Source organism: Quercus suber, unplaced genomic scaffold (assembly GCF_002906115.3).
Source record: "Quercus suber isolate HL8 unplaced genomic scaffold, Cork oak 2.0 scaffold_543, whole genome shotgun sequence".
NCBI classification, from domain to species: domain Eukaryota; kingdom Viridiplantae; phylum Streptophyta; class Magnoliopsida; order Fagales; family Fagaceae; genus Quercus; species Quercus suber.
The window spans coordinates 131,774-152,239 of NW_027069991.1; the positions used below are offsets into that span (position 1 = coordinate 131,774).

At 32.4% G+C, this 20,466-nt stretch overlaps 1 protein-coding gene across 1 annotated transcript in view; it reads left to right on the forward strand.

The window, feature by feature from the left end:
- The first annotated feature begins 450 nt into the window (after positions 1-450).
- The window catches only part of LOC136063564 (secreted RxLR effector protein 161-like), a 28,925-nt gene continuing 8,909 nt past the window's right edge, over positions 451-20,466 (forward strand). The window contains exon 1 of the mRNA XM_065764160.1: positions 451-647. Coding sequence (XP_065620232.1) covers positions 451-647 — 197 coding nt within the window. The remainder of the gene's footprint in view (positions 648-20,466) is intronic.

A 20,466-nucleotide genomic window follows, 5' to 3' on the forward strand; every position in this document is an offset into this window, starting at 1 on the left:
TTTTGTATAACTAGGATGACTGCACTTTCTGCCATTTTCCTTCCTACTTAGAGCATTCCCATCAGCTGTTCTATAAAAAATGCCCTTTTAACACATCAAACACGTACTTTATCATTTTAGCACATCATTTTACCATACCTCATTTATCAGATGTTCTATTTTTCCATTCTATATATTAAAATAATATTTACTAACATTAAAATCATATATTATCTCAATTCTCAGCCAATATACAAATACCAAAAACTCAGTGGCAGTTGCCACCAACCAACCAACAACCACCGCTACAACCACCACCAACAGCACATCAACCGCCACAAACTACACCCACAATCACCGGATCCTCCAACAAATTTCAAATCCAAAAACCTCAACAAAAGAGAAAAAAAAAACTCAACCAATCAAAAAAAATAAAGAATAAAATGCCGACCCAAACTCAACCAACGATCGATGACGGCTGTGGAGGTCGGCGATGTGATTAGCGGCAAGGACTGGCGAGATCAGCGGCGACGACTGGCGAGATTGGTGACGAGGACTGGCGAGGACTGGCAAGATCGCGGCGAGGATGGCGAGATCGCGGCGAGGATGGCGAGATCGGTGACGATGACTGGCGAGATCGCGGCAAGGATGGCGAGCCTGGGCGATCTGTCTTTCGGCGTGTTGAGATCGGCGTGGCGAGACTAGTGATGGCGAGATCGGCGTGGCAAGCTCGGTGATGGCGAGTCGGAATGGCCAAACGTTGATGAGAATGTCAGACGGGGAGAGAGAGAGATGGGTTGCAGACGAAGATAGAGAGAGATGGGTGAGATGGGAGAGAGCATCTGACTGGAGGAGAGAGAAGAAAGGAATAAATTAAGCCAAACAGTGTTTGGCATTTCTCTCCATACGCTCTCAAATATGAGAGCGTACTGTAGCGCGTTCCAAATTTTTGGAACATCTAGCATACCTGATGAGCCTTTGTTTTTGTGTTTAATGTGTTAAATGTGCCAAATTTTTAGCATTTGGCACATTTAAGAGACCTGATGAGGGTGCTCTTAGATCACTGGCCATAATTATGTGAAAATGAACTTGGTGCCAAATATAACAAAATGGCAAAAAAAAAAAAAAGGGCTTATGTTTCACAGTATTACCTTGTGAGCAAGAAGGTCAAGTTCCGTGTTCTTTTTTATAAATTTGGTGTGCACTAAAAGAAAACAAAATATCCGGCAAGGCCACCAGGTGTAGTAGAATCAAAGAATTGTTGCCTCAAGCTAACAACCTACTTTTGTAACGTAAAGAAAATATATCAATACCACATCATTATTGTAAGCTAAATGGCCCAGCTCAATAAATGCTTTGTACTGAGACCCAAAGAAAAGTATATCCTTACCAATAGTAGTACTTCCAACAAAGGAGTTTTTTTTTGGCTAAATATTTGGTTTTTGAAAATTATTTTGTTAAAAAGCATCTATCGCGACTTATTTAGTAATGTAGTATCTTTTTGGAACTTGACTTTCTTAAAATTGAGTTCAAAGTAGAACTTGATTTCACCAAAGTCGAGTTCTATACAATTTAGCGATATGTGGCAAATGTGGAACTCGATTTCTCAAACTTGAGTTTCACGTTCCACTGAATTTCATAGAACTCGACTTTAGTGAAATCAAATTCCACGTTCAAACTCGTTGACTTTCAAAAAATTGAGTTTCAAAAAGAAGTTACATAACTAAATATGTTACAATAGAGACTTTGTGACAAAATAATTTTCACAAACTGAATATTTAGCATAAAAGGCCTCCAAAAAATATCATCTTTCCCATATTAATATAGATGTTAATTAGCGGGAATGGGAATAAACCTAGAAGCTTGGAGCCTAGTATTTTTTTTTTTTTTTTTAATTTTTAAGTTAGGGCAATTGCCACTATATCTTACTAGCTTTACTGTTTTTGCCTTTACACAATGAAATGCTTGAACAAACTTTAATTTAGACGTTGGAAATGCGTTAAAAAGATGTCATGTCACTATTAGTTAGCCACATAGGCAATAATATTAATGACAATTAACAAAATTAATAATAGTGCTTATTTTTTAAATTTGAAGAACTAATAGTGCTCAATTGAAACTTAAGATATTAATTGCGCTCATAGGGTAAACTTCAGGAACTAATATTATAGTTTCTCCTATTTAAATCAATAAATAAAAGGTCAAATTAAATAATTAGAAAAATAATGAAACATTATTTTGTTTTTAAAAAAAGTAAAATTTAATTGGAATTTGTTTAGTGTAGGGTTTTGTTTTTTTTTTTTTTTGGGTTAAACTATTATTTCTAATTAGTTTTACCTAAAATATTACAAAAGCAAAATCAAATACTTCAATCAGTTGATAGTGTAAAATTATCATAAAAATTTGATATGGGCAGGGTTGAGGCTCACGTAAAATAAAAGATATTTATCAGATATTATATTTATAATCTTCTCAATCCTTCCTAAGGAACGTTATGTGTGTTTCTATATATATATATATAGAGAGAGAGAGAGAGAGAGAGAGAGAGAGAGAGAGAGAGAGAGAGAGATTAGTATTATGTCAATGCAATGTAAATAAACTATATGTAAACTAATAAATTTCAATAGTATAATTAAAATTAGTCAATAAAATAGTTAATAAAGAAGAACAAAAAGTGCTTTAAGTTATGTGATAAAACATATCATTCAATACCAAATTTTTATTAAAGCCTAAATTATAAAATTATTATTAAAATAAATAGTTAGGCACCTTTTAAATTTCTTTATAATTAATTTCAAATGTTTTATTCTAATTTTCAATATATATACTGTACTTATAGTGAACTATATTAATAGTTTTAATGGACTTATAATGCATTAAATAGTGAAAGCACTTCATATGATGTGTAACACTTACATTGAGGATCGAGACACAAAGCTAAAATGAGGCATATAAAACCCAACTTTTATTGTTAAAACAAAAAATTATGGAAGATGGTTAAAATTTTTAAAAATAAAGAATGAATTTTTTCTTAAATTTTTAGATATTTTTGCTTAATCGAATAGTTTCTTAAAATTTGTGAAATTTTGGAAAATAGAAAAGAAAAAAAAGGAAAGAATGAAAAGTTGTACTTCAAGCAAACTATGTTAATAATTTCAATATCCTTAATATATTCTATTTGGCAAAAGCTTGTTTTACCACGTTGAGCCATTTATTTATTTATTTTTAAATACAATATAATTTAAACTTGTAGTGTGTACTCTATAATGATTTCTTCTTATTATTAACCCAAGACATCAATTAATTTTTTGTATAAGCAAAATTCGGACCACAAATCTCTTATTAAACAATAAGAGATTTTACTAGCTAGCTAAACTAATTGGAACATATTTGTTAAGCCAATTGGTGTAACAATGCGTAAGACGTAAGATTTGTTATATATATATATATATATATATATATATATAGTATTATGTGGTACCAATATTGCCCAATTCCGCAAGTTGGTATCTTCTTAAGCCCTATGTGGTTGGGAGGAAAGGGGGAGTGGGTTATTTTATTTACGTAACCATTTCTAGCTTATATAGTATTATATGTAATATTTTTATTTTATTTTATTTTTTGACCTATATTGGAGCAATATCTCAACTTGTTGTGAAAATTTTGTAATATTTTATGGTAGTTATAGAAGAACTCCAGCATAATTTAAGAATATGAATCAATGAAGTGGCAAATATATTCAATTTACATAAATAATTGGTATACCACCAATAATTAATTATATAATAAATGCATTTACGATCTACAATGTTGTTTTTAGGAAAATTTAAGTACTTTCGGAGTATAGTGATGCAAAACTCCCTACCCTCACATGAGTAGTAGATCTCACCATAAATTTAATAGGCACAATCAATCATTGTGTGAATAAAAGGAGTATCATGTTATTGTACTCCAAAATTACTAGATAATAACTTACACACAAAGACTTTAGTGAATTCACAACTATTGAATCATTTCAACTAATTTAAGTATACAATTAGTTTTTTTTATATTTTTTATTAAGTGTTATTAAATTTGATTTTGCCTTTAGATGGTTTTTGTTACAATTGTTATAAAAGCAACTAAAAATGAGGAAAAATGTTATATTCCTAATCAAATTTTTTTTTTTTTTTGACAATAAGTATTCTGAAGAAATTCTTTCTTATTATAGTTTTCTAAAAACAACCACAAAATTTTATTAAATATAAATAATTAATGCACTATTTATAGATAATTAATACATGAAAATAAATGCAAAATTCTAATAAGATGGAAGGTTAAATGCAAAGTTCTAATGAATTTACCCATTTGAGGAATAGGTCATTTGACAGAAACTTAGACCAATGTAGATTATAGTTGAGGTTGATTCTTTATATATAGAATATGGATTTCAGATTTTATATATTACTTGTATCAGAACTACATGATGTATGAAAATAGATAATTATTTTGTAATTGTGGTATAATTTATAATTTGTTCTCTAAAATTTGTTTTAGATAATTTTGTTCTCTCTAAAAATTAAACAATTTCTAAAATTATTTCATCTTTCTATCTCTACCAATATATCAATCTNTGGCCACATCAATTGATTTTTGGAATTTTCTTTAAATTTTAATCTTCCCATACTCTGTTTGTTAATTAGTTTACACAAACTGTTTCCTGCAGTTTTGAGAAATGAGACCAAAAAAAAAATAAATAAATAAATAAATCCAACCAAAAAAAGAAAAATAAAACAAACAACAAAATCAAAGAACGCACCTATCTTCGAGTAATTGAGCAAACTCCTCTTTTATAATCTGGTAAATGTAGTTTATCGATTGGATCTTACATTGGGGTCCGCAATGTTTCAGCCATCTCGTACATGTAATTTATGGACATGGATTGAATATGGTAATAATGATTTCAATGATATCATGTGGTCATTATCTTCTAGATCACCAAAACAGTCGAATCTCCCATATGCCTGAATATATAGCTAGTAGATTGATAAATCCATATTTCTAATTTTTATATGTGATCTCTATTACGACCACTGACAAAGAGAATTAGAAAGTAGAAATTAACCATAAACAATCACCCAAACCCCAAATGAAAATCCACCTTTTCAAATCCCCCAAACCCAAATTCCAAATCAGTAAACCTAAGGTGAGCTTGAGAGTTATTAGGGACATAGATGAGCATGAGATCAAGTGAGAGGGATTTTAATTTTTTTATAATTTTGTTTGACAGTTGGGATTTGGTGTGACAAGTAAATTAATTTTTTATTATTCCGTTTGACATATTAGACTTTTCCATCCAAGAGAGACTAAATTGATATATAGTGCAAAAGATAGGAACCAGCTTTGCAATTTACCCATAAAACTATTATTAAAATAAATAGTTAGGCACCTTTTAAATTTCTTTAAAATTTCAAATGTTTTATTCTAATTTTCTATATATATATATATATTGTACCCTTTTTTTTAGAGGGATATATATATATATATATATATTGTACTTATAGTGAACTATATTAATAGTTTTAATGGACTTATAACGCATTAAATAGTGAAAGCACTTCATATGATGTGTAACACTTACGTTGAGGGTCAAGACACATAGCTAAAATGTGGCATATAAAACCTAACTTTTATTGTTAAAACAAAAAATTATGGAAGATATATGGTTAAAATATTATAAAATAAATAAAGAATTTTTTCTTAAATTTTTAGATATTTTTGCCTAATCAAATAGTTTCTTAAAATTTGTGAAATTTTGGAAAAAAGAAAAGAAAAGACGAAAGAAAGAAAAGTTCTACTTCAAGCAAACTATGTTAATAATTTCAATATCCTTAATATATTCTATTTGGCAAAAGCTTGTTTTACCACATATAACACTTACGTTGAGCCATTTATTTATTTATTTTTAAACACAATATGATTTAAACTTGTGGTGTGCACTCTATAATAATTTCTTTTTACTATTAACCCAAGATACCAATTACTTTTTGGTATAGGCAAAATTTGGACCACAAATCTCTTATTCGACAATAAGAGATTTTACTAGCTAGATAAACTAATTGGAACATATTTGTTAAGCCAATTGGTGTAACAACGTGTAAGACACAAGATTTGTTATATATATAGTATTATGCGGTACTAGTATTGCCCAGTTCTGCGAGTTGGTACTCTCTTAAGCCCTATGTGGTTGGGAGGAAAGGGGAGTGGGTTATTTTATTTACGTAACCATTTCTAGCTTATATAGTATTATATGTAATATTTATTTTTATTTATTTTTTGACCTATATTGGAGCAATATCTCAACTTGTTGTGAAAATTTTGTAATATTTTATGGTAGTTATAGAAGAACTCCAGCATAATTTAAGAATATGAATCAATGAAGTGGCAAATATATTCAATTTACATAAATAATTGGTATACCACCAATAATTAATTATATAATAAATGCATTTACGATCTACAATGTTGTTTTTAGGAAAATTTAAGTACTTTCGGAGTATAGTGATGCAAAACTCCCTACCCTCACATGAGTAGTAGATCTCACCATAAATTTAATAGGCACAATCAATCATTGTGTGAATAAAAGGAGTATCATGTTATTGTACTCCAAAATTACTAGATAATAACTTACACACAAAGACTTTAGTGAATTCACAACTATTGAATCATTTCAACTAATTTAAGTATACAATTAGTTTTTTTTATATTTTTATTAAGTGTTATTAAATTTGATTTTGCCTTTAGATGGTTTTTGTTACAATTGTTATAAAAGCAACTAAAAATGAGGAAAAATGTTATATTCCTAATCAAATTTTTTTTTTTTTTGACAATAAGTATTCTGAAGAAATTCTTTCTTATTATAGTTTTCTAAAAACAACCACAAAATTTTATTAAATATAAATAATTAATGCACTATTTATAGATAATTAATACATGAAAATAAATGCAAAATTCTAATAAGATGGAAGGTTAAATGCAAAGTTCTAATGAATTTACCCATTTGAGGAATAGGTCATTTGACAGAAACTTAGACCAATGTAGATTATAGTTGAGGTTGATTCTTTATATATAGAATATGGATTTCAGATTTTATATATTACTTGTATCAGAACTACATGATGTATGAAAATAGATAATTATTTTGTAATTGTGGTATAATTTATAATTTGTTCTCTAAAATTTGTTTTAGATAATTTTGTTCTCTCTAAAAATTAAACAATTTCTAAAATTATTTCATCTTTCTATCTCTACCAATATATCAATCTATTATTTTGGGTGTGTTTGATTGATATCATTCCTTTGAGGTGTCCATATTCTTCAAAATGGTGTTATAAACTATTTTTTTTTCCTTGTGCAATTAAACTTAAATTTGTAATAATTCAAATTCCTCATTTTCTTAAAGGAAATTATTATGAAATAAAAAATCATAACAAAATTGCGCTTAACATTACTCAAATAATTGATAGACATATTCAAATACATAGCCAATATTTTATTTTTTATATAAATTCAAATTATCACTTCCAAAATAATAAGTATTAACTTAAATAAAAATCAAATAAAAACTATAAAAGTGAGAGACTGCTTGTGATGGAAAACTCAAAAATACAACACGAAAACATATTAACCCAAAATAGAGCTTTAAAAACACAATAATTTATCAATCTAAAGTAGAGTAGCAAAAAAATAAAAATGAGAGAGAGAGAGAGAGAGAGACATGGTGCTCTTAAATTGCTAAAAAGTTATTTTTAGCACCACAAACAACAAAATGAATGTTGTATTGATGGTGCAAAAGCTAAAACTTTTAACTTCAAAACTACAATAACTGCCTAAAATGACAGCTTACTGTAGCTCCAAAGTTGTAAAAAAAATTAGTTTTTTTTTTTTTTTTTCCGTTCTCTCTCTTCTTTTCTTAAAAAATACTATTGTTCTTCTTAAAAAAAAAAAAAAAAAAAAAAACTACTGTTTCTTTCTCTTTCTTCACTCTATTTGCTCTCTCTTCTTCTCCTCTTCTCTTCTTCTTCCCAAACTTAAACTCTCCAAAAAAAATGCATAGAGAGATCAGGGGCCAGCGGCATGTGGTGCGATGGTGTTTGAGAACCGTGACGATGTGGACGTGTGGTGGTGGTGCAATGGTGGTTTGGGTTGTTGGGTTTAGTGGGTTTCCGATCTGTTGGTGGTTGATTTTGGGTCATTGATTTGTGGATTTCATATGAGTTTGTGTTTGATATTTTGTTTTTTATATGGGTTTGTGGATTTCATATGGGTTTTCGATCTGTGGTGGTGGTGGTGATTGATTTTGGATTATGGGTGTGGTGGCTGTGGGTTGAAGAGAGGGAGAAGAGAGAGAGACGCAGTACTGTGGTGGTGTTGATTGCTTTAGGGTTGTGGGTATAGTGGTTGTAGGTTGAAGAAAGGGAAAAGAGAGAGAGAGAGACATGGTGTTGTGGTGTGGTGACTATGGGTTGAAGAGAGGGAAAGCGAGAGAGAGACATGGTGCTGTGGTGGTGGTAATTGATTTGGGGTTGTGGGTGTGGTGGCTGTGAGTTGAAGAGAGGGAGAAGAGAGAGAGACACGGTTCTATGGTGGTGGTAATTGATTTGTGGTTGTGGGTTTGGTGACTTGAAGAGAGGGAGAAGAGATAGAGAATAATAGGGAGAGAAAAAAAAATTAATAGTGTTTAACCTTGTTGTGAATAATAAGAGCATTGATATTGGGTGAGTTGTGAAATGGTAAATTGCTCCAAATTTTTTTTTTTTTTTTGTGAAATGGTAAGTTAAAATAGTTAAAGTAGCTTTTTCTTAGTGCTAAAAGCTAAATTTTTAACACCATTGATGCTAATGTTCTAATGGGATAGATGAAGAGTGAAAAGGTAAAGAAATGGAGAAATGTTTGAGAAAGTAGAACAATAAGTTAAGAAAATTAATAAGAAAAAAAAAGTTAAAAGAGAGAGAGAGAAAGTTGGAAGTAAGAGAATGATGTAACCGCTGATTTGGCTCAATAGAAGTGTAGCAACAATAATACTATACTTCACACTACAAAAAAAGGGGTCTATAGCCGCGTTTTTTATGCCGCGTTTCCAAACACGGCGTAAATACCGCAGCAACAGACCTATGGCCGCGTTTTTCCAAACGCGGCTATAGTCAGACCTATAGCCGCGTTTTTTAAAAACGCGGCAATAGGCCAGCTTCAAGCTGCGTTTATAACCGCGGCTAAAGGTTCGAACCTATAGCCGCGTTTTTAAAACGCGGCTATAGGTTTTTTTAAAAACAAAAAAAAAAAATATATATATTTTGGTTTTTTTTTTTTTCCAGAAAACAAAAAAAAAATTTTGGGTTTTTTTTTTTCCCCAGAAAACATAAATAAATATATATATTTTTGGGTTTTTTTTTTCTAGAAAATTCAAAATTTGAAATTCAAATAAAAAAAATTCAAAATTAAACGTAATCCAAAATTTCAAAATCAAACACAAACTCAAAAAATTCAAATCAAACAGAACATTCTCACAATACAAAAACACCCAGAAAATTCAAAATCAAACACAAACCCAGAAAATTAAAAATCAAACACAACATACTCACAATACAAACACACCAAAAAAAATTCAAATCATATACAACGTGCTCTAAATATAAGAACACAAACTCATTTAAACATAATCACAATATCAGCAACACAGTAGCACAAATTTAAGCACAGATGCAAAAAATTCAAAATCAAATATTGCTAGAATATCCACTTCATTCAAAATTTTCAATAGATCTATTGACAAATCAGTGTGCTTGAGATACAAAAAAAAATGAATGAAAGAAAAAAAAAAAGCAGCAGCTCCAAAGAAACAAGGAAAAAAAAAAAAAAAAAAAAAATACCCAGTGAAGAAGGAAGAAAGAAAAACGAAAAAAAAAAAAAAAGAGTTATCCAGTGAAGAAGGAAAAAAAAAAAAAAAAAAACAAAGAAACAAAGAAGAGTTTCGCAGATGAGGAAGAAGAAAAAAAAAAAAAAGAGTTACCGAGATGAGGAAGGAAGAAAGAAGGAAGGAAAAAAAAAAAAAAGAAACAAAGAGAGAGATGAAGGAAGAAAAGAAGGAAGGAAAAAAAAAAAAAGAAACAAAGAAGAGTTACCCAGATGAGGAAGGAAGAAAAAAAAAAAAATTAAGGAAAATAGTTTTGGAAACACTGAACCCCTTTTTTTTTTTTTTTTTGAAAGGGGATTGAACCCCTTTTTTTAAATAAATTAAATGAAGTTATTTTTAAAAAAAATCGATTTTCTAAATAGAATTAATAAAATGGGACCAATAGCTTAGTTTTTATTTATTTATTTTTATTATTTTTGCCTTCAACAAACAAGTAAGAGAGTGAATATTCAAATGTGGATTTTCTATAGGAAGAATTAGGTAGTATCACGAAACCACAAAACTCTTTTCGTAATAAGGATATAATATCCATTGGTATAGATATGAATAACAAGCATATATCTCCAACTTAAGAAAAAAAAAAAAAAAACTCTTCAATATGAAAATAACAAATATAAAACTAAAACAAAAAGATAACATAAACCCTATCAATGCCATAAGAAATGATAGATATTTTAGAAACAATAAGAGGGCCGAACCTGTGCGAGGAAAAAGCTTATGGTATAGTAGCAGTCTCACGTAAAACACCAATTTACATAAATGCAAGAAGTCCCTGTTTTTTCGTTTTTGTTTTGGTAGTGTTTGCCTATACTTGTGTTTTACTTATGATCATAGATATGGTTATCAGTGATTGAATGAATGGTTTTATTAAAAGAAGAAAGTGCCACACAACGCTAATAATTGAAAGGAAGTGGGGACCTCGAATTTTTTTGTATGAATTGTTCCAAATTTTATTAAACCATAGCTGTAAAGAAATTTCCCATGTCCCAACCAAATAAGATGCTAAGTGTAACCTTGATGTTTTTCTTAACGACTGTCCATCTTTCTTTTTCAAAGTGTCTCTGGTTCTTTATTTCATAGAGGAACCCATCTTGTAAATTATGCAATGCAGGAATGGTAGTAAAGAGTCAATAGTACTATGAATAATTGGAAAAGTAGGGATTATCATCCATATCGAATGGAGAGGAAAAAGAATTGAATTCGATTACTAGCAAGAAATAAGGTCTTTATTCTATAAAAGATTCGTCGTCATGGAAATGTTTGTCTATATATCCTGTTAGGAATCTCATATGCCTTGTAATATTTTAATATCCTAATAATAATTTTTGTAGTTTCATTGCTTCGATTAGTAGTTAATTAGTTAGTTACATGTGTTACTAATTAGTTAGTTACACATGTTGAGATTAAGTTAGTTAGATAGTTAGTTACAATAGGAGAAGCACATGTGGGCTTCAGGTTATTGTTTTCAATGGGATTCACCCATGATTGTTTAGTATAGTCTAGCTAATATTTTATACACTACTTTATTGTTTATTGTTATTGACGTATCAAATGTGGAGAGCAATTTTTACAGTTAAGTATGCTATTCTCACTATTATGAATTAGAGCTAGTTTCTAGTAAAATACATAATTGCAATTCAACATAGAACACTATTTATCTTTTCTCTTAAAAAAAAAAATTTTGAGGAGGAAGAAGAAGAGAGAAATCACAAACAATCTTTTACATAATATTGGGTCTGGCACCTTGATCATCTAATACAATATGAAAAATTGTTCAAAAGAGGAAATTCTATAACTTAATTATAACCTTGCTTAGAATACTATTTATGTCACAGGTTTATTAATGCGGTTGGAAAATATTTCTCCACACCTTTTATAACTGTAGTTCAGACTTTAGACTGGCCAATCTTTCTTACTGAAAATTTGAATTTTCCTTAAAATAAAAACGGTGTGACACCTTAAATCTTTCAATCATAGAAGAATAGTAAAGAATAGTGTAGGCCAATACTATCCATTTAAGGTCTGGACATAATTGGGCTCAACCTGGTACATTATATCCTCACTCCATAGCCCAACCCAACTTAAAATTCAGTCTAATTAAATAACACAAAATAAATAAATAAAAAACAATCATCACCGCCTTTCTGTTTGGTTAGCAAGAAAACAGAGACAAACACGAACCCAGAAGGTAAATCTCTCAATTTGCGGTCTTGTTGGTATCTCTGTGCACACAGCCAATCCTGTGGTCAACAGAAGAGGTCATTTTAGACAAGGTAAATCTCTCTCTCTCTGAAAGTTTCTATTTTTATTTTTTAATGATTTCTTCTCTCTGTGCGTTATGTTTTAGTGACAAATATTGATTGACTTCGAGATTAATCAATATACACACATTCTAAGTGTCACATTCTGAGGTCATTGGCTGTGCTTTTCACATAACTACATGGGTTTTTTTTTGGTTGAATATGGAATATGCAAGAGTTGAGAGCTTTCAGAGTGTTTGACTATTGGAAAGCAATGGTTTTATGACAATGAGTAATGATGTTTTTCATTTATTCTCTCTCTTTGATTGGTAAATTTACAGACGCACCATTGGGTTAGAACTCACTGGCTACGTGCTTTTAACTTTAGGGACTTGTGAACTTTCATGAATAACTCCTTTGCTACAAGAGCAGTGAATCACTTTAGTTCTATCTAATTCACTCTCTGTTTTGAGATGATTAGTTCTCAACAAGAAAAGGGGTATTCTTCTTAATTTGAGTTTTTATTTTAACATTATCTTTCATAATATAAGGGTGCAGGACAAAAACTGTTCCTATTCATAAATGACCTTTTTTTTTATATTAGAATTCTTTTAATTCTATTTTATATGATTTTATAATATTTGTCTTTTTTCATATTACAAGCAATGGTAGGGAATGTAAAATTCTGTGTCTGTTTGGCGTATAAGATTTTGGAAATCCAAGGCATACCTAATTTAAGATTTATCATAATGTATTTTATGTTTCTTTTTCCCATCCTTCATTTCATCAATATTCATCTCAAAAAAAAAAAATCAAAATCAATATTGTAACTCTTAAATTACTCGATAAATTTATTTGATTCTTGTCATTGGATGAATTCTGCTCTGATGCATACTGTTATTTATGCGGGTTGTTGAGGAGCAACAAACAAGATGCTCACGTTGACTACAAATACTGTTGCCACCCATACATGATGACCACCTTTATGTAATCTAGCTGTTTATGTACATGATATGGTTCCTTGGTTGCTAAAGGTGCAAAATAGAGGGCTTTTTTTGGTTTTTAAACCCAAAGTCAAAGATGATATAACAAATGACTAGGAAATATGAGTTAGATTTTTCTTAGATTAGTTTGATTTAAGTTCTCATTCGGACCAAATCAAGTTGAATCCCAACTTAAGGTCGTGGCTTACTTGATTATCCCTTTTAAGGAACTCATACTTTTGGCCCCCCCGTATATTATGAAGATGAAGATTAGAGTGTGAGAGATAGAGAGACAGAATATTTACGTTTAATTTATTTCATCATTCCTTTTGGTGTCACTATTTGGACAGGAAATGTTTATTATCTTAAAAAAAATTTGAAGAAAGAACTTCCTTCATATCGTACTATATCTACAAGTGCATTCTTTGGAGTTCTATTTTATTGGATATTTTGAAGAGAGCTTTTAGGTCTTGATTTTAACAATGCTACTTAACTGTTTTGTGTATGGCTGTTTGCAGTGAAAATAGAGGGTCAATGCATGGGGCATAATATGCATACTAGATCTAATCTTGTGAAAATTTTCATGTCATTTCAGTACTTCAATGGAAAAAGGAGGTCACTTAAGATTGCTGAACCTGGATAGCTAGGTATTAGTGCCCAATTTTTTACTATTAATAATAGAAGACATATCTTGCATTCTAGCCATACGCAGTCTACTTCTGATATATGTCATTTCGCTTGGTAAGTTTATTCTTTGATATCCGCAATTACTTGTTATCTATGTCTTTCATGTCTCATGTTTTTGTAAATTTATCTCGTCTAATATAAATTATGTGTTCAACGTAAATTCTACGGATTTTACATTTGTTAGAATGTGAAAATAGTGGGCAGTAAATGTTATCTTTAATTCCTTGTTACCTTTATGTCATGATTTGGCATTTTCTGACATGCATCAGTAATACTTTGACCTTTTGCACGAAGGTAATGACCCTTACAGCCCTTTTGAGGTTAGCCAAAGAACCGAGTTTTCTAGGGATTTTCATGTGCTTGAAATTTTAAATTTCAGTCTCACTTAAGAGTTGTCCTAGAATCAATTACTAAACAGCTGGTTTGGAAATTTTCTGAACACAGTGTCTTGATACATTCAATGGTAGAGCTTATCTGTGACTTTACAATTATGCTATTGCAGCTTTTTTGTTTTTTTTAATCAGGTTTTGTTATGCATCACCCTCTGATGAAAAGCAAAGAACAATAGTTAGAAATTGAAAATCCTAATAAATGTATTCAGACTATAAATGAAGTTATGGTACATGCATCTACAAACACATTAAGTCAATTCATTTTGTATGTTTTCTTCATTGATGCTTGGAAATTGAGGTTAGGAAACAAGAGATTCTATGGATTCTTGATATTGCTCTTTTTTTGGGTTAAAACCATTGTCTCTGCCTCTCCGGTTTCTTCTGCAGAATGCAAGATGCGCTGCTGAGCAAACTCAAACTGTTACACGCATGGCTCCAACAATTACTCACATTCGTAGTAATAGCTATTTCCATGTATCAATCATTAGTAAAACTACATTTAATATTAAAGGAAGTGCTTTGGCTAGCCAGACCCAGAACTGCCTGCCTTATGTCATTGGTGGGTGTGAGTAGCTTGTCTGCAGTGGCATAGCAATACCCTATATCATTGGTTGCTCTGAATTCATCCAGTCCAACTTTCAAAGTTGTTTCCTTTACTGATTTTTTATTTGCTAAAATGGAGTCTTGGTACTCAACATAGATCTTTTTCTTGGCTCCTTGGTATAAATGTTGCTTCAAGGATCCTTTGTGGGATTCATCAAATGCTAGTTGTATTGCGCTGTTCAGTTTAATAAATGCCAGATGAGTTCTTTTTAAAGTTGGACTAGTTTTAGAACCAAGTCATAATTTGCCAATTTGGCCAGTCCTTGGCAACCAACGTCTGTTGTCAATTGATTAATTAAACCACTGTATTTCCTATTTTGTGTAATCCTTTCTATGGGGGTATGGGGTGGTTGCATACATTTTCACTTGTTGATACATATAAATGCATGTTGACTTTTGCTTTCTTTCTGAAATTCTGTGAGATTCGATATTTCAAATGGCATATAATGGTTAAACTGAAATTTTCAGGGAAGGATTTGGCCACAACTCAATGATGGTGGGTGGGTCTGGATTACGACCCAGTGGTGATGGTGATGATCGTGGTGGAGGCGACTGGTCAAGTGGATTAATTCTTTAAGGATAAGGAGAGTGAGAGATGCCTTAAAGTTACAAAAAGGAGAAAATGAAAGAATGATCGAGCTTTATATATATATAATTAGATAACTGGTACTAACAACGTTCTTTGTACGGATTGGGGAATGTCCTCAATTGTTTTTGTTCAGATCTGGAAACCACATACATCATCCACAATAGCCTCAACTACCAGAGACATAAGACTCTTTTCAAGCTAGATAGTATCTAAGAACCTTAGCATACAATGTTGTCAAATTTTGTTCCATTTTTCTTTTGTGCGAGAGAAGAAATTATTATAGGAGAATGTTTCCTTCCTTGGAACTTTTAATTTTCAGGTAAGCTAGTTACTCTAAACATTCGTTATGTTCAATGCTCCTAAACTAGAATTTCTTTTAGGCGAAAAACACCTTTTAGTCCCTACATTTTCAGGCGATTCCCATTTTAGTCCTTAAATTTTATTTTTACCGCTTTTAGTCCCTATTCTGAAAAACGCTTCTCGTTTTGATCCCTGCCGTTACTCATTTAACAGAATTATCCTACGTGGCAAATGGTCCAAAAGTAAATGCTGACGTGTTCATTAAAATAATATTCAAAAAATTATTTACATTTTAAAAAATGCCACATCTGCAATTTAATTTTAAAAAAAAGCCACGTCAGATAAAAATAATATAAAAATTTCTAACCAAATTATTTTTTTAAAAAAGAAAAGAAATTAGATAAATTAATTTTTTTTCTTTTTTTGGAAGAACATGAAGAACTCAGAACTATGTGTTCTTCATTTTCTTTGTGTTCTTTGTGTTCTTCCCCAAAAGATTGACTCATATTCTTAGCAAATTAATCCTTATTTTCTTCCCTTTTCTTTGTCTTCCTTTTCTTTTTCTTTTTTTTCATGTATTTTCTTGGCATCCAAACCCAAAAAATTTTCACACACTCAAAAGAAAACCTTCAAACCGGTTCCCCTCCCTTCTAAATCTCAAACCTTCCTCTATCTTCCAAAACTCTCACAACTCTTTCAACCTCCATGGCTGGCCTTCTCTACTCATTGCCAGTACCACCACCACCACAACCAGCGGTGGGTCTCTTCTTTTCTTTCTCTGAAACGACCTACTTTCTCTCTCACAATTCGCTCAAACTCAGACCCAAATGGCTCAAACTCTCTCTAACTCATAGATCGTTGTCTCTCTATCCCAGATCGATAAGTCTCCCTCTTTCATCTCTCTATCTCTCAGCTTAGTGGTGTAGACCGTGGTGGAGATGTGTATTTCGATGGTGGGTTTGGGGGTTGTGAGTTTTGTTGATCTGGGTTTGTGGTGTAAGTTGATTTTTGGGTTTGTGGGTTTGTGGTGTATGTTGTATTCCGATGTTGATTTCTGGGTTTGTGGATAAGGATGATGATTGCATGGATTGGGTTTAGTTTCAAGTGAAAACCCAGTTCACTCTCTCTAAACGCATGGACGAAACCCAAACTTTCTCTCTCTAAATTGATGGCCGAAACTAGTGGTGGCTTTATCTCAAAACCCATAGGCTAACTAAATCGGCGGCTTCAAATCTGAGGTTAAAGGTGTGTTGGTTGTCAAATTTAACGTTGTGTGGTTGTTTGTGGTTTGGTTGTGGATGGAGGCCGAAAATCTGGGTTTGAGTTTTGTGTTTTTTGTGTTTGGTTTCAAAGCATAAGAAAATCTTGTTGAATGTTCGTGTTTTGTAAATTTATATGGGCATGTCTTTTTATTTTGTAAATTTGAGTGATTTTATGGGTTTGGTTGCTAAGAAAATGCAAGAAAAGAAAAGTAAATTTTTAATTTTTAATTTTCTGGGCAAGCTTAGTTGGGGAAGAAAATGAAGAACACATAGTTCTGAGTTCTTCATATTCTTCCAAAAAAAGAAAAAAATTAATTTAACTAATTTCTTTTTTTTTTTAAATAATTAGGTTAGAAATTTTTATATTATTTTTATTTGACGTGGCTTTTTAAAAAAAATTAAATTGCTGATGTGGCATTTTTAAAAACGTAAATAATTTTTTAATATTATTTTAATGAACACGTCAGCATTTACTGTTGGACCGTTTGTCACGTAAGATAATTCTATTAAATGAGTAACGGCAGGGACCAAAATGGGAAGCGTTTTTCAGAATAGGGACTAAAAACAGTAAAAATAAAATGTGGGGACTAAAATGGGAATCGCCTCTGAAAGTTCAAAATGGGTATGACACACCCTTGAACGTTTAGACCCCAAATAATAAAATTACCAATTCAAGCTTTATATCAAACAACTAATGTGCGGAACATGATAACAAGCTTATAACAGAATTGATAAACAATCTAAGCCAAATATAAACACATCCACAGCAGTAAATATAAGGCAAAGATAAAGGGAAAGAAGATGCAAACACACGGACAACACACGATGTGTTATCGAAGAGGAAACCGAAGTCCTCGGCGTAAAACCTCTCCGCCGCCCTCCAAGCGGTGATAAAATCCACTAAAGAATATAGTTGGGATACATGAACAACAGAAGACCCTCCAAGCCTAATCTACCCAAGTACCTAAGCCCTCCAAGCTTCTTGCTCCAACGAGGTTACGCCGAACTTATTTCTTCTTTAGCTTCCCGGATTCCGCTACTTGACCATAGCATCAACCAATGTATATTGGTTCCTTCCCAAACTGCTTCCCTAAGCACCAAATGGACCTTCTCACAGACGTGGGTGTGGTGAGATAAGGATTTGGTAAAAGACCTCTCAAGGATATGACAATGGAGAGGAAGAGAGTAGAGGAATTTGAAGAGTCTTTAAGGTAAAGATTGGGGATGAGGCAATCTTGTTTTTCTCTAGGGTTTCTCTCACAAAATTCTCTCTGGAAGCTTTCTCAATTTAGTGGGTATAAGGGTGTATATATAGTAGGGTGAGAAGGGAATGCAAAACGTCAGTTTTTGCCAAACAGGGTTAACTCGCGGCTTGTCCAAGTCGCGAGTTCCAGTCGCGACGTAACGGCCTGGACAGCCTGGAACTTTTGTCCTGTAGCGTGACAGCTGGCGCGACCCTTCAGCTTCCCAGTGTGCCTCTCACGTGCCAGAGTTTGGAGGCTTGCCAGTCGCGATCCACCCGCGAGCCCTAGTCGCGAACCTCTGTTTTCTTACATACTCTTGAGCTTTTCTTCACATCTTCTCACACACTACCCTTACAATTTTCCCACCTAAATACAGGGTTACTAAGTGCTAAATTACAAGCAAAATGGTCACGGAATAAAGCCAATTAGATGGTTGATTAAATTCAACCTTACAATCTCCCCTTTGGCTATTCCGTGACAAAACCCTAAAACAAACTCTAGACTTAATGCGTGAGTTGGGAACAGTTGGAAAACTCACTCACACCTAACTCTAGAATCTGTAAAGCTCTTGAACATATGAATAAGTAACTCCTGAAACACAATAACATAACAATATCATTGTATGCAGAAAACTTAATAAGCATATGGAGCAAATTAAGCATGATCAAGCAAAAAGAACATAAGCACAAAAGCAATAATTCATGGCAAGATCAGCAACAGTAGTCACTTAAGTAAAAGTGATTACTATGTTCATTCACACAGGAAATGAACATCCGGACATGCAAAACTGATAAACTCAATTGAAGAGAATCATTTGCAAGTCCAACACTCAACCAATGCATACAAACATATATGCATCTAGAAACAATCCTACAAGGGCACAAGAGTGTTGTACTTAAGATAATGCAAGGCATTAACAAGTACCAAAACACAAAGCATAAAGGCTGCGTAAGCAAAAATTTGCAAATACATGGCACAAACCATAAAAGCCTACAAACTATGCAAAAGTGCTAGAAACAACCCTCAAAGCTTACAAAAGTAACAATGGGTACAGACCAACAACTTAAAGACTGAAGCTGAAAAACATCATACTATATAACTACCACCACAGTATTTTGAGTTAACAAAGTTTTATATACAGAAAAAAAAATCTAAAAAGGAGTGATGAAGAAATCTCCCCCTCAAAACGAGCACTCCCCCTCAAGAGCTGCCTCAAAAATTCTCCCCCTTTTTGGCACGAATAGCTAAAGGCTGTCTTCCAGCTTCTGTTGTATGTTATCTAACTGTAACTCAATGGTTCCAAGACGCATTTGAGTTTGACTATGAAAGGAGTTGAGAAGTCGTTCTAAGTCCGAAATCCGATGTAGCACGGTTTCAGTGAAATAACTTTGCTTTGGCATTTGGAAACCAGGTGGAACAGACGGGTGCTGGTTGATTGTGTAGGAGTACTGTAGTAGGGGCAGATGGGGATGCCTGTGTGGATGGCTCAGTCTTAGGTTTCTTGGAGGAGTGACTCTGGCTTGCTTGGAGAGAGTACTGGGATATTGGTCGGGAACGAGTCATTACTCTCTCATTTGATGAAGGACTAATACCTTTACTAAGAACAATCTTCATGACTAGACTGCAAAATGGAAGAATTGTTCGTGTTTGCTGAACGGGCCAATGTTTTCCCAATTATATGGAATATATGAGCACAGATGTCAATCGGGGCACCAGAAATAAGATCACATAGAAATTTAGCCCTTCCAAGATTGATGAAGGTAGTGTTTGACAGTGGATAGAGATTGGAGAACATGATCAGCTTCAAGGTTGTCAATTCTGGTGAAATAATGCAGTGCTTATAGATGATCCTGAGCTTCCCACTTCATGTTCATTCCCCAGAACATGAAGGATGTCTTGTGCTTGAAGTTCCCGATCATCGTATGGAGTTCGATCCACATCTTTTGGTCTGGTGATGTGAAGAATCTTAGCAATAGAGTCTGCATTTATGGAAAATTCTGTTCCTCGTACCCAGCATTTTAACTCGACTCCTGTGTATCTGGCATTTGAGAAGAATTCCTTGACCAATTCTTCAGTTGGATCCTCAAACTTGCCAAATAAGTCAGCCCAGTCTCTTCCTTCAAAGATCTTAGGGATAAATGTCGCCTCTAGAGTATCAAACTTGACCACTCTTTCCACAATGGGAGTGGACTCTTTGAAGATATCGGTGTAGGTCTTTGAGTCAGTAGGAGATCA